This window comes from Sturnus vulgaris, chromosome 2, assembly GCF_052056855.1.
Source record: "Sturnus vulgaris isolate bStuVul1 chromosome 2, bStuVul1.hap1, whole genome shotgun sequence".
NCBI lineage: Eukaryota > Metazoa > Chordata > Aves > Passeriformes > Sturnidae > Sturnus > Sturnus vulgaris.
In genome coordinates, this window is record NC_142244.1 from 16947531 (window position 1) to 16963270 (window position 15740).

Below are 15740 nucleotides of genomic sequence, written 5' to 3' on the forward strand. Positions count from 1 at the left end.
GTGAGCAAGTGGCTCTATGGGGCTGGGCTGCCAGCTGGGATTAAACCATGACAGTAAGTCAGCTCCTTGCTGTATGATTTGGTGTCTTTGCATGGCTGCTGGGGGTAAAAAAAATATCCTACATCCAGCCATTGGCAAAGAAAGCAAGAAGTTTTCTTCCAGCACTATTGGTTTTTCTCCGGGTACCTTGGAAACAAGAAGCCTCATGAAGGGGTCAAGGAAGACTCAACACCTAATGCCAGGTTTTACAGCAGATATTAAATATACACTCCCAACTGTGACTCCTGGCCTTAGCTAATCAAAATAAAACTCTCCCAAACAAAAGGCTGACTTACAGTGGGTAGAAACACAATAGACTCAGAAAATAATTATGCTTCCCAATTCATGCCAGAAATGTAGGTAAATATTTAAAGCTTATTGTAAAATAGGGTTCATGCTTATTTTACAGGGTAAACAGTGCTGGAAACAGGACTGTGAGGTTTACATTTTAAAATTTCAACAATAGTGTCTGCATACATGCAGGGAACAAGAACTGCCCATAGCTCAAACATCCAGACCCACAGCACAGACATAATCAAAAAGACTCCCTCTTTATTTTAAACATAAAAAGAAACATTTTACACAACATTGTTAGAATTATTCAGTACCTGCATTCCAGAATTGTGCCCAAAACTTTATTTTATAACTTTGAAATTCAAACAAAAGAGAGAAAATATCTTGCCCTTCTGCTGTATGATGTTCAAGGTTGCCCTGGATCGAAATTCCAAGTGCCTGGAGGAATTTACCAGCTTAACCAGGAGACTGGCAATGCAAACAGAGGAAGATCAATGTGAGCCCTTAGGATACTTTGACAATACCACAGGTTGCAGCAGGGAGGATATGGATGCTTGCACTGCACCACAGGCAGCCTACTCTTCTGATACTCTGCAGGTTTAATACACAACCAGATGCACACACACCTCCACTCACACAAACCCTGGTCACACACGAAATAAAAATAATAATAATAAAACATGAAAAGTGACCTAGATTTTTTTTCCCTTAGAGAGAAGATTCACACTATTTTTAAAAAAGGGGATAATACAAAATTGGCACAAGTAGAAGGAAATCTGGGGGCTAGGTCTAGCCCATCAGCTTCTAACTTTCCAACTACAGCAAATACAAGGTGGAATGGGATGCAGCATTGCCTTCCAAGGGGCTGACAGCAGTGCAAGCTAGTGGCAAACTTCCTTCACTTGGAGTGACAAAGATGGTTTGTTATGGGCTATGAAGGAAGGTCAGCATTAGATAAAGACATGGGGACCTTTCACTAGAGAAGAAGGGAGCCCTGACCAAAATAACCCTGAGTTTTTTTCCAGCAGGGAGGAAGTGTGCTATATTGTGTGTTTGGGAAGAGCTGGCGGTTCCCTGCTCATCCATTCCCTAATTATTGCATTATGGTCACGATCCTCTCTCCCTAAAACTTAACCAAGGGCATAGATAGACAAGGAGTCAGTCTGCCAGGACAAAAAGTGACAGATGCTGGGCTTAGAACTTGACCACTACTACCACCCCTTCCAAGATGCCCCAATGCCACAAGCCTTCTGAGAAAAAAGCAGATGTTAATGCACGGAAAAAAGCTGCTAGATCAGCCAGCATCCCAAACATCAGAATAGTGTTTCATAACATTCCAAGAAAAAGCAAGATTTCACTACAGCAGGGACAGGAGAGGAAGAAAAATTCTTGCTGTCAAAGTAGTGTCTGAGTAAATCGTTTCCTGAACTCCCTTCCTTTGGAAAGCGTTGCTACAGATTTCTGGGCTTTCACAGTGGAAGCTAAAGACTGCTTCTGGCCTGTCCTTTAGGAAAGGCAGCTAAGTCTGCCTGCAACAGAGACCTTTTCAGAGCTCTTCCAGAAAGAAAAACATCAGGCCAGAAAGGAGACTCACTCTGTACCTTCAGGCCAAAGTCTTTCAGAGGTTCATAGGTCTGGGGGTCCCAGTTTTGTAATACTACATTAAATGTCTTAAAGAGTCAAATAACAACTTTCAAGCCCCAATTCTGCAAATTAAGCCCATTTTGAAGATGTTTCATATTCATCTTTTAAAAATCCCTGGACATCTCTACACATACAGATGTGACTGCATGCCATGTTCACATGCAGGACACAGAGCAGGCTTCTGGAAAACCCCTTCACATCAGCCTCAGAACAAAGGTCACAATGCAAGACAGAAAAAAAAAAAAAAAAAACACACAGAGAAAACTTACCACAAAAAACCTTCATAGCCCAGATACCAGACCTGCAGCTCCCCTGGAATATGCAGTGGGATGAGCTATTAGAGAAGCAGATTGTCTAGGATATAACTAATGTCTAATCAGGCAACAACACACCACAGCCACTACCTACCATGGATGCTCTTGTTTGCCATCTTTTATCTTAAAGGCCATGGTAAGGACTGAGCCCTGGCCTCATCTCTGTATTTTTCACCCTTCTTGATGCAAGCCAAACCACGGCTGCGACATCAGATTGTGGTGAAGTCCTACTTCCTCGTTTGTTTGTACACAGCATCTTTATTCTGACCTTTATTGCTTAGAACACCAGCTGTGCTGGGAAGACAGAACTGCCTGGCAAAGGTGCTGCTCCCTCTCAGGAGCCAGGTCAGTGTATTTGGAAGACCAAAGCAGGACTTCTGTTCTATAGCACCGAGGAAGAGGTCTCAAGCCCATGGGGAAAGCCCCACTGCAGGCCCACGCTCAAAACCAGGGCTGTTGGAACCAGAAGGATCCTTGCTGCCCTCTTGGGCTTGCTCTTATTCCTATCCTGAGCTGCACTGCAGCTACTGCAGATTTCAGATTCTGCTCACAGGTTTGTGGGTTACCAGTGAGTGACTGGCAGAAGCAGCACTGAAGTCTGGTCTGTGCATTTGGTAACACATAGTTTACAAGTCTCTGAACATGATCAGTTGGCCAACTGCAGATGAAGATCCATCTCTTGTTATTTTCATAAGTCACACCATCACTTAGGGAGCAAGGTGCCCACCTCCCTGCTGAGGCCAGCAGAAGGCTGAGCCTTGTCCCTAGGTGCCATGTGCCCCCCTGCCACAAGCAGAACAGGGTCTCAGGCACGATGTGAGCAGCTGTAGTGGGGAGAAGGTGGAAGGATGGGGAAAAAGGTGGCCATAGGCAGACATCCATCAAATGCTTGTCTGAGGATTAACTCTTCAGTGTTGCCAAGTTAGTCCCTACTCACCACAGCTAAGAGCTTTGAGCACTGAAAATAAAAGGTTTTAAAAAGTGCTTCAAAGACCTCCACCAGGCAAGTGTCAGGATTAACTGCAATCTCTTGGAAAGTCAGGGAAGAGAAGGCATGCTGACAACCATAAAACAATTCTTTGCTGAAACAGCCTCATGATGGTTCCAGCACAGGAACCTTCCCCAGCCTTCAATCCAACACAGAGAAGTCTCTGAGATACCAAGGTGGAAAGAGAAAGGGAACAGGATGGTGTGATGGGGATAGAGGGGCAAGGTAGATTGGTTAACACAGTGAAAATCTAACACTTTTACCAGCCTCTTTCCCATTCATCATCCTGCCCACCTTGCTTTCATACAGGGACATCTTTCCAAAACCACAAGGGGGGAAATAAAACCAATGAACAAACAAACAAAATATTAATTAATTTTGTCACAGGGCCCTGCTGAAAGAAGGCTCAACAGTTTGCACATTAGAAGGACATGATCCCTATGCAGAAAGTGCTGCTGGAAAAGGAGAACTCCCAAGTTGCTAAATATGGCCTGATTGTTCTCAGGACATGACGTGTAACAAGGAGAAGCTTGAGGTCCAGGCTGGAATCAGAGAGCAAATGCACTGTCTTGTCTGGGCCTGTGAGCAAGTGTCTCAACACAGTCCAAGAGCCCTGTGAGTCTCTCCCAAAATGCAAGTGTGTCCAGCTCAGTCCATCTCCATCGACATTAGCCGGCGGCGCTCTCGTCTCGTTTCCTGCACTTCCTTCTTGCAGCACCAACGGGAGCTGCAGTAGCCAATAAGGCAGGATAGGAGTCCAATGGCAGTGGCCAGACCGATGCCAATCAACAGGGGGTACTTGAAAGCATTCAGAACTGAAAAAGGAAGGCAGAGTCATTAGATATCACTGAGAAATTCAGACATCCCTTTTATTTCTTCTGCCTGAAAAAGGAAAAAAATTCCACATTATTCAGTCAGGGGCAGATTAATTATTTCAGAAAGAAATTACACTAATTTTCCTTCTTGATTTCCATCTTCCCGGGTTTGAAAAATTGGCCTTTTAGTCTCTCCCTTTCCTCTTTAATATCAAAGCCTTGGAGAGGCTGGAAGCACCAGAAGAGCCTGGGAGTGAGATAGCAAAATCAAGTTTATTCCAAGAGTCATACTCTCACACATTTCTCCAAACAAAATATTGGATTGTTTCCCCATCAGAGGCAGAATGTGGCTGCATTCCTTGTAATACATTCCCAAAAATAAGTGGACTCCTTTATGCTTTGAATTATTAGAATTACTATATATTTACCCTAGCTAATCAACCTTCAAAGCTGGTGCCTAAACAAAAAAATTGATTCTGAAGTACCTACTGCTCAGTTAAAAGGCAGTAAGAACTGAAAGGGGCTTGGAAAGTACAGTTATAATAGTTATCAGCACAGTGGGGAGAACAAAAGCTTCTTGTTCATTTCAAGTTCATGGAACTTCCAAAAATGACCTCTCCTGGAAATATCAAGAAAGCAGCTAGTTCAAAACCCCTCCTGTACTAATTTTCCTCCTTAGCTACGTGCTGAATGCAGTATCTAGTGTTTGACTTCCTGCTCATGAAGTCTAGCTAGCAACACTTGCAACTCTGGGTGGAAAGCAGAAAAGGCATAAAGTGCAGGGAGCAATATCTCTTGTCATTAGAGAGGGAGGAAGGAGTCAGAGCTCTGACTTTCCTCAGCTTTGACACTAACCACAATGTGACCAATTCACACATCCCATCTGCAAACCAAGGCTTCCTCCAGCAGGCAGCAGAAGGGTTAACACTTGGAGAGAATACTGTGCCCTTCACTGAAAGATGAACTATGGAAAACATCACCAAGAGGTGATCAGGAAAGAAAATGCCCCAGTCTATCAACTGTTTAGGCAGAATAGATTCTTCTACTCTGAAGAATCTTGAATGAGAAACTGCCAACCATAAAAAAGATGACAAAATCTAATGAGATTACCAGAAGCACCTTTAAAAGTAGTTTTGGGGAATGTTTGCCACAAAAAGACACAATAAGGTGTTGAAAACCGAACTGAGTAGCACACGTTTCATTCTCTTACCATCCATTTTCACAGAGAGGAAGAGGGGCTTGGCTTTGATGTCAGGCTCGCGCTGCCACACGCCCGTGGCGGAGCGCACCCACGGCGTCACCAGGCAATAGTGGTTCCCAAAGTCATGGTCCTCGCAGCCGTGCACACGCAGCCGGAACTCCAGAGGGCTGATCCTCTCCACGCTCACATCGCTGCTGCCATTCCTCCTGCTCTGTGTCACGATCCCTCTCCGGTCCAGCGAGGCCAGCAGGACGGGCTCTCTGTCCAGCGCAAAGGAGCGCACGGCGAACCACGAGACGTCAAAGGACATGTCATCTGCGTTGGTGGGCAAAGAAGAATTCAGACATGTTGGTGAGTCCTGAAAAGCGTTCACAGTGCCATTTCTCAGCAGAAAGGTTAATCTGTAAGCAGCACAGCCAGTAGAGGTAAAAAAAAAAAAAAAAAAAAAAAAAAGAAAACAGAAAGAAAAAGAGAGAATCCCCTGAACATCTCCTTTCTAGGAAGATTCAAGCAGTGAACTGAAATGAAATGCACTGACAGGAAGAATGGAGTTGTACAGAAAGGGTGACTTACCACAGGGATGACACAGAAGCGATTTTTTGCTTTTCTGCCTGCAATTCTGAAATTTGTATTTAACTCTAAGTTTTTACCAAGCAGGCCTAGTATCATAAGAAATTTTACAGTTACACTGCACCTATAGTGAAAGGGAGTGGGAGTGCTAGATATTTGCTAGCAGAGAGTGATTTGCAGTCACTGTCTTCACAAGATCAGAAGGCTCTATCCTGAAAATCTCTTCCTTACATTTAGAGTTTGCCTAAATGAACACAAAATCTGCACAGTGCACAAAAAATTACCTGCAACAGTACAAAACATTCAGAAGCAAAGCCTGACCATGCTGCTTTCATACATTCTTCCCAGAGCTTTCACCACCCAAAGACACAGTCTATAATATGGATTTGCAGGAACTCACACTTCTAACACAGCTGGCAGGTAGTCAGAGTCCATCAGCACATCTAGCTCGCTGTGTGCTCATGCAAGGTCCTATTGATCTCATTAGCAGATCTCAGTCCTAAGCCTATTAGGCAGATGTAGCCGAGTATCCACTTTAAAAATCACCGCTATTCTTTGCTATCATGAGCCCAGCAACACCTGTCAGTCTGAAACCTGGCATGACCCACAGCACAGACAGGAAGGCCTGCTCACTTGTGTCCTCACAGGTCTTCCTTCCTGGCACATGAGCAAACCAATGGGCCCAAACTGGAAACAGAAATTACTATTTCTGTCCTGAGTTTGGAGTACTGGTACAGTGTGTGCACGCCTAAGGCAGTCCCAGTGATTCTTGGCAATGTATCAACCCTCCATTTTTTAGTACTGAGAGCTCTGAAAAGTACAATCTGAAATTTAAAACTAATCTTTTGTCTAATTGAGTTTGCTTTTCTCTTAAATTTTCACATTTGACCTCCAGGCTAATGGAATAACTGAAGCCCTAAGCCTACTGATGTACTGTAATTGTTTACAGATCTAAGTGAAGATGATTTTTAAGTCTCAATCAGGCAAGCTAGCACTTTGACGAAGACAGGAACCTATACATTTTGAAGTAAAGGGAGGTAAAGGGACAGCCTCAGCTTTTTTACTTGAAGCATAATATCAGCTGGCCACATGGGACATTCCCCCTCACTGCAGGAAAAAAAAGCCAAACAAACCAGTGTTTGGGGTATAATTCACTCCTTCCCAAGGTGCACTGGTTTTACACACATCTACAGAAACAAAACAAAAATATGAAAAAGCACATGTTACTACTGGAGACAGTGTCTGACCAAACTGTTTTGGGACAGCAGCCAGTTTCCTGCCCTGCCTGCCACAGCCTGGTGTTCTGGCAATGCACAGAACCTCGGGAGAGCACCTGGCCTGCTTTGCAGCCCTACAGCAGGAGAAAGTGTCCCAGTCCTACATGGGGTTCAGCATAGGTCATATGGACCAGCAGCCCTCAGAGCAATCCCTCTTGCCTTCCATCCTACAATGAGTGACTTGGCAAAGCACTCTGACCACTTCCCTTGAAATCAAAGTTAATAAAATTACCATAAACACATGTTCAGTCAAAGAGATCAAACTTTCACCTCTGCTTTGTGCACTCATCCAAGTGTCTATGGGAAACAGGGCCTCTGCTGGAGAGAGCTCTGTTTATAGAAACCACTCTTCATCCCTGCTGTCTGTTTATGCCAAATACGGTAACAGCACTGGTCCACAGGCAGTCACGTTGGGAATGACCAATTCCTTCCAAAGATCCAACACTGACTCTTGCTCTTGTGTTTCCAGGTGCTGCAGGAGCATATGGACACCTTTCAGGCTAAGTCAAATTATACTTAACACACCACTGATCTTGCTGGAAAGGGTTTAAGCAATAAATTTAGATATTAAAAGATAATAATAATAATCTAGTCTTCAGATCCTCAGGCAGCTTTGAAGAATTTCCTCTTTTGCATCTCAGATAATTTGAGGTTCCCTTCCCTTCACATGAGTAAAGGCACTTGATGTCATTCTGAAATATTTGAATCTGTCTTCTGTAATTACAACATGGGACAACAGTATTATGCCAACATATTTTATTAGCCAGTACACAGTTTGCAATTAGTGACTCACTACAGACAGTCAGAGGGAGGATTTGGCTCCAAGTACTCTGTCACTATCCTCCTTGAAATAGCTTAATACAGCAAAGTCATCTGATTCATTTCTATATATCTCTGGGTTTCATGCAATAAAAACACAGGCAAATTTAGCAAAGCCAGGACATAAATCAGGTGCTCTCTAAATATCAGAGATGAACATGCCTAGCAGCTCCCAAGTGCTAATAAATATGTAGATTCACTGATATAAAACAGGTCACACACTAGGCATCTGCCCCATTCCACATAGTTTCTTGCATCAATGCTGATGAGTCACTCTCAATTTTTGACCCAAATCTACAAAAGCCCCACTTTGAGAACCACACTCACACTCAGCAAAGGTTTCTTTTCCTGGTTCTTTCTGTGCCACAGTCAGTAGTGTGGCACACCTGGCCAAGGTGCCCTACAGTGAAGGGTTACATCCCAGTGCCCACAGGGGCATCAACGACCTCAGTGCCACCTAAAGGAACAGAGATCCCGTGGAGCTGGACACTTCAGAGCCCTGTGAGCAGAGTTAAGAGTGGTGCTGTGCTTCCTCCCCTCCTCAGCCAGTGAGAATCATCAACATGTAAAGCACATCTTTATGCACATTTCGATTTGACACACAGGGCTAAGCTGTCTGGGTCTTAGCTACTTCCCTGACCAATCACTCCTTAAAAGAGGGAATCCTATTTCTAGACCAGCTTCTTAGGAACCATACACTTCCACTGCTTAGAATGGAGCTCTCTCAGCATCCTGTTACAGTGTTGAATCACAATTTTGAGACCCTTTTTGTTTACTACATTTAAATGAGGTTGAATAGGGCTTCCTAGAGAGCTGAGCAAACCACTTCAAGCCATATAAGGGGTAAACAAGCTGGTTTTGTTAAATTCTCCAGAGTGCCCACTGGGTCTGTCTGGAGCAGATAAAAAACCCCCACATCTCCTTTCAGACACAGTAAGTAATACTTTTAAATCCCTAAGCACACAGCCCAAGAATGGGTGAACTGGGAAGTCTAGAGAGATCATTTGTGAAAATGTGTATTCAACAGAAGTATCAGAAGCAGCTTTTGTATCTTCAGGGCACAGAAGAACTACTATTCCCCACTGACACACACACATATTCCCCTCGTATCAATTCAAAACACCAACCACAGCTGCCAAGCCAAAGGAGCACTTCTTTAGATGGAGCAGTTGCTGCCATGTACTGGGCTCAGTAACACACACTCGATTTCAGCAGGGTCTCAAAGAAGCAGAGGAAATTAAAGCATGTAGCAGTCATGCCAAAACCTCTTCTACCCTTTTGAAAATTTCCCACAGGGTGGATACACACAAACACACACTGAAAGCATTGTGAGTTGCCTCTACCAGAAAAGGGTTCAAACTGCAAGTGATGCTCCTAGGAAAAAAAAAAAAAAAAAAAGGATCAATCTCACTAACAAATGGCACTGACAAAGATAACTGGTCGTTCAGCTTTTCTTCAGCTCCTTGGAAGTACTTTATTTTTCTAATTGTGCATACAAAGAGGGAGAAGAGGTGGCACCTGACACCAACATACTACAGGAGGCACACATACTAATCCACATGCATGCCTGCAAAGTTGTGTGTCTATGTGCACAAGAGCAAGAGCTGGCAGGCATACCAAATATTTTCAAAGGATGTGCATTTAACAGGACATCTTATGAAACATCCTGCTCCTCCTTTGCTCACAGGGGATCCCACACCACAGCAAGTCTGACACGAGAAGTACACATGGCCTTGAAAGCCACCACGCCCCTCAGAAGGGAGTCAAATGCATTTGCTCTTTTCTCCTTTCTCATCACATTCCCAAATGGAATGACCATGTCTGTACTGCAGTCCTCTGTTTTCTTCTAGAAGATGCTGGTAACTCTTGCCCTGTTTCTCTCAGTGCCAGCTGTAGGCTTTCCCTAGCAGTGTGCCTCATGTCCCCAGTGGCATGAGACAGCCCCGTTACTTTCACAGTCTGTCGAACATTTGGCACTAATTTAAAAAGCAAGTCCTCCATTCCAGTTGTGAACTAAACTGTCATACTGACACAGCATGAAGACAGATCAGAGATGGGATACAGAGGAATAAGGTTACTAGTGAGGAACTACATCTGTTTGCTACCATATAAGTCCTTAAGCCCTTCCTCGAACCTCCTCCATTAGCCCCCTCCAGCTCCCAAGGCAAAGAAGGATGAGGGAAGTCTGCATAAATTCCAGCTGTTCCCTGCCAGTCTCATCCAGAGGACCAGCAAGGACTGTGTTTCATCACACGGGATGACTGGTTAGGCCCCAAATCCTGCTCATCCTGCAACTGGAGGCTCAGAGCATGGACTGAAAAGCCCCCTCAAAGTCTGCCACAATGCCACATTTTACTCCACTCTAGGCTTACTGGTCTGTGCCTCATCTGCCCCGTTAGAGACTGAAAGAGAAAGAAGCCAAACAAACCACCAACATGAAAGAAACAAGATAAAAAACCACCACAGAGGTCTGCCATGTCCAAGATGACATTACCCAGCTAGGGAACAGATTACAGGGCTGACATTTAAGGCTCTGCTCTGGTTGCCCATAACTGTTGGAAACAGCATCACCTCCAGCTCCAGGGATAATCTATCAATTCAACAGACATCCATAAACTCTCGTGAAGTTGCCAAGTTAAAACTTAACTGTGCTGATGAGCAGCTCCTCAAAGAAAAGACACTTTTTTACTCCGACCTTTCTGATTATCCTTATACTGTCTGTGTTCCTCTCAGTCTCAAGGAACCAAATATACAGAAAACCATCCCAAACTCAACTGCAGCAAAGCACTGACAGGAGAGCCCCACTGCTACTTTTCACAGCATGGGGAAGGCTGGAAGGGACCATTGCAGGTCATCTGGTCCAACCTCCCTGCTCAAGAGTTATCTTAGAGCACATGACACAGATTTTGTCCAGAGGGTTTTTGAATGTCTCCAGAGAAGGAGCCTCCACAACATCTCTGGGCACCCTGTTCCAGTGTGTGGCAGCCCTCACAGTAAAGAAGTTCCTCTTAATATTCAGGTGGAGCTTGTTGTGTTCCAGTTCTCAAGTTTTAAGTGAGTCAGGGATGCTGACGCCTCTTCCACAAGGCACCACCAAGCTGTCGAGCCCCAGCAGAAGCAGCAGCTGCTCCCTGTCAGCAATTATTGCTTTGGAAGGGAAGGCAGCTGCTCTGGGTACTTCCTCACAACAATACCTGTAAGAGCTTGAGCACACCTCAACGTGGAAGAGGCTTCCTGCTGAGCAGAAGCCACAGGACTGGCTGAGGTAGATGAACAGACACACATTGCTGCTTGCTGTGCCCAATATCCCAGGCTATGACTCTTTTGACAGCAATAAAGTTTACTCAGCTTTTCCTTCCTGCCAGGCATTTCAATAGTAAAATCTACAGACTTCTATCATTTTTTCACAGGCAGCACACGACTGTAATCTAGCAAATTGCTTCCCTGCCACGCTCAGATTTAATGTAGAACAGACATCTTGTAATTTCAAAGTGATGGACCTTTACTAAGCCTGGTACTTCATCTCATCAGCTACTACATCATAAGTAATATTTTCTGCACAGCACCTCTTTTGTAGTGGTTTATGTGTAGGCTTTTAAGTTTGGCATGAATCACAACAACTTTAGATATATTCGTATATATTTATATTTACATATATATTTGTAGATTTATTTAAAAGAGATGCTTATATTCATATACATAATGACTCAACTCACTCCAAACCGAAATTTTGGGTATAAGAAAGAGAGTTACTCTCAGCATTTTGATGAAAAGCAGCTCAGACAATGCTTGGCAAGCAGCCAGGTTTTGTGCAATTCTCTGAACTTTTTAGCTGTCCATAAAAATTTGCTTTTGTGTCTGCTACCCTTCTCACAGGAACTAGGTACTGTAATTCTTTCTTCCACATAAAAAAGGATGCTCAACTCTGAAGGCAATGAACATTCATTTTGGCATTTAGGCTGCAGCAGTCAATTATTATGATTTTTAGATTTACCTTAAGCCTTAAATTCACTCTGAAGTGAGAAAGCTGACTGGCCAGATGTCTAAGATTTCTTTACAGATGACCATTTTCTTCTAAATGGTATATCCAATGGACCTCCTTTCCATTTAAAGGGAATAGGAATAGTTTTTTTATAGGTTGAGATTACCTGCAGTGGGGTCAGTTGGTGGGGACAGCAGAGGGGGATTTGATGGTAAGAACATTTTTTCTCTTTTCCCTCAGGAAGTAAAATGAAAAAAAAACTTGCTTTAAATTGAGCTGGGTAAAGTAAGCACATTCTCCTGTTTTTATCTAGTTCTACAGAATTGTTGTTTCTCAACTATCCAGCTTCACTCAAAGGACACAGGGTTTTAACTTCTGAAGGCAAACGAGTTACAAGTGAAATAATTCTGCTGAAATACCTGGCTCAAGTGGCATTCCTTCCGTTGTGATGATACACAGCAAATCTGCCACTTCCCCCTGGTAAATCGTTGGGCTGTCAGAATGCACCGAGACATTGAACACAGGACCTAGAAAAGAGTAACCACAATTATTCATGACAGGCTTTACTTCACTGTCCAACACCCTTCTTGCACATTTTTGAAGCATTCTCTCCTCGTTTGCAGAGACAGAGCTCTGAAGTAGGGAAAAGCAGCCATATACGTTTTCTGTAAATTTCTTTTTTCATTTTTAGCCATTTAATTCTGTATTAAGACAAAGTACCCAAACCATCAGACCTTTTGCCCAACACAGAGACTGCTGCCCAAATCTGCCTCCTACTCTCCAGCACAAAGGGAGCTGGTCTTCCACTGGTGACTCCTTTAAGAGCATGGGCGTTCAGATCTTCAGGCTAATCCAGAACAGATCTTTTTGTTGAGGCTGTCAATAGGAATTCAAGTTAAAGCAAAGCAGTATCTTAACAATACCAGTGGTTCTACAGTGGAACTGGAACAGACAATACAAGCAGTGCATCTGATAATACTTTTCTGTGGGTTTTCCTTCAGGCTCTGCCACAGACAGCTTCTTCTGTAGATGTCTCAAAGCCCAAGGGTACAGTAACTCCTTCAGCTGCAAAGTGCTGATGATATCAAAGAAAACCATTAGGCTGCTTTGAAATACTCAGATACCACGACAACACTGTGATGTTTTAAAAGATTTCTGACACACCTAGGTTAAAAAACCAAAACATCCCCAAAGTCTGACAACAGCTGCATCTCTAGTGCAAAAGTAACAAAATCATAACTCCTCAGATATGCCAGCACTGTTGATACTCTCTACTTCACAGGGCAGAAACTAAAGAATGTACCAAAATATTTCTGTGATTTCTCTGCTAATCAAGGTGAAGGACATGAATAGAAGCAAAGCTGATCCCAACAGTGATTCCAGGATGACTTTGGGGGAAAGAGCCAGGGAACCCAAGAAGAAACTTGGGACTCAGATTAACCTGGGACTCCCTTTTTACACTCCCTAAACTCCCATTATTACACCTGGCTCACCTACTTCTGGCACAGCAGCAGCAACAAACAGAGAAAGGTGCCTTGGGAGGAAAGAAAAGCTGTTTATTTGCTCTCCTCCACTCTTACCTGCTACTCTTTTAGTACAAGAACCCTACATTACAAATCCACTGAAGATCAGGGGCAAACAATGCTTTTAATGAAGAACACTTCAGGAAATCATCCGAAACAACCCACCTGTGTCTTGCCCTCTCAACAGGTTTCTGTGGAAAGCTACACTGACAGCTCACCACATGGCACACACTTACCACATCATTCCCAAAGTGAGGTTCTGGAGAGAAACTTGGATGTTATCATGAAGCTAGAGCTATAATTTTTGGTGCAACTTTTCTAGACTACAAGGGCCTGGCTTGTTTTGGTCAATAGATAATACACAGCATGCTAAGAAATTAATTTCAACTACAGTGCAATAATTACTTCTCCAGCTTTCAGAATCCCCCTCTCCCCTAACTTCCACCAGCCCTCTCCTCTTCCCCAGAAGCAGTTGTACTTTTGTACACAAGGGTAGTATGCAGACATATAATCTCAGAGTTTGACATCCATTTTGACACTAGAAGATCTTAAAATTAGCCCTGCAAATTACCCCCCAAACAAGGATCAAAGGATGGCAGAGATGCAATATAGAGGTTATACACAGATTACACCAACCAAGACTCCTGCATGCTTATGCTAGAACACATTTAAGGAAACAAGACCCACAATACTGAGATCAGCTGCTCAGGTAGTGACTTCACAAGCAGGCTGCAACCCTAACTTAAGATCATCATGATGGGATCCTTTTCCTAGGAGATGAACAGAGATTAATCTGAATGCTTCCTCAGCATCTATCTAAACTGGTTTTGTGTTAATTCAGTTTGTTTCCTGACATTCACACACATACATCAAACTATACTGCCCTTGCAGCCTATTTAATTATTTGTCCTCAGAAAAATCAAGACCTTTTCCATCCTTTTGTTTGGAGTTGAGCAGACAGAAGTTCAAGGTCCTAGGGGATTAAAGGCAGCATGGACCAGGGCACTCCAGCCAACTATAAGCACGAAAGTCTCAAGCTTTCAAGTGTGTGAACTGTCAAAGAAAAGAAATAAAGAGACTGGCAAAATCTGCTAGAAACTTCCCTGCATTCCCAGCACACTCCTTCTGCTGAAGGCAGAACAGTACCATAATAATGCTGATACTGTCCACAGCTCAGAGTCTATCCTAAATCTATCCTGCAGCAAGTGAGGTGACATCCCATCAGGAATATGGGACATGCTCTACTCCGGCAAACAGGCTGGATGCTGAGAGGGGTTGAGCAAGAGAGATGAACTGCATGATTCCAACTCTGTCAGGCTAAGGATGGGCTGCCTTATCCCTGCCCTGGCAGGTTAAACAAGGAAAGACAGAGGACACATGGGATTTTTCAGGCTTTATTTCTAGGCTGAAATTCCAGGTACCTCCTGCATTGAACAGGCACTGCCTTCAAACCCTGGCAAACCAACAAACCACTAATGTGGAGCCGAGTCAGAGCACTCTTGGCTGCTGGATGTCACAAGGGTAAAAGCTGAGCTTGGTTGGTGACTCAGCCAGGAAAGGCTGTGGATCATGGAAAAGCAGCACTCCCAACAAACTCCTCAGTTTGGGTCACCAAGCACTTCTCCACTGGGCCTTCCCCATGAAGAGCCAGAACTTCCTAGGCAGGAAAGCTCCAAGGCATCACCATGTCAGGATCCTGCTTCCCCTTGGTAAGGCACAAACAGTTCTTTCCCTTTAGTTATTTCTCTAGCAGGTAACATCTCCTGCAAATAAACATCTCTACCTCCAAGGAGAAATCACTGTCCTGTGCTAGAACTGGATATCAATAAATTGGATATCAAGATATGCGTTGGGCGTTGTGCCCTTCCCTCTTTAGCTGAAGAGGAAAAACAACATTTAATTATTTTTTTAAACCTAAGCAAGATTAATTATAGTGGAAGTTCCTCAGTTCAGTCTTGAAAACTGTGTGGCTGCAACTTCCTAGGGCTATATGTCTTCTCTGGGTGTATCTCAGCCCTTCTGCCCACATTACCCATACCCAAGGACAGAATAAAGGACACACAAATCTTTGAAAGGACACCTTCAAAGACTTATTCCTCCCCTTAAAAAACCTGAAAAGGCAGGAGTGCCCCCTTCCCCCATCCAGTGTTCCAGAGATCTTGGACCACACCAAGCATGGCTCAGAACACAAAACCCAAATACTTTTCTCAAATTTTTTGCCCTCCAAGACAAAACAAAAAGCCACAAAAAAAAAGGCCAAACATCTCAACACCA

The 15740-nt window shown here is 43.7% G+C and overlaps 1 protein-coding gene across 1 annotated transcript in view; it reads right to left on the reverse strand.

Annotated features, from left to right (window-relative positions):
* Positions 1-571: 571 nt before the first annotated feature.
* PTGFRN (prostaglandin F2 receptor inhibitor) overlaps positions 572-15740 on the reverse strand; it is a 65742-nt gene continuing 50573 nt past the window's right edge. Inside the window, exons 7-9 of the mRNA XM_014882803.2 lie at positions 12363-12470; positions 5305-5610; positions 572-4094 (exon numbers count right to left, since the gene is read on the reverse strand). Of these exons, the coding sequence (XP_014738289.1) occupies positions 3928-4094; positions 5305-5610; positions 12363-12470 (581 nt within the window). The 3' untranslated portion in view covers positions 572-3927. The remainder of the gene's footprint in view (positions 4095-5304; positions 5611-12362; positions 12471-15740) is intronic.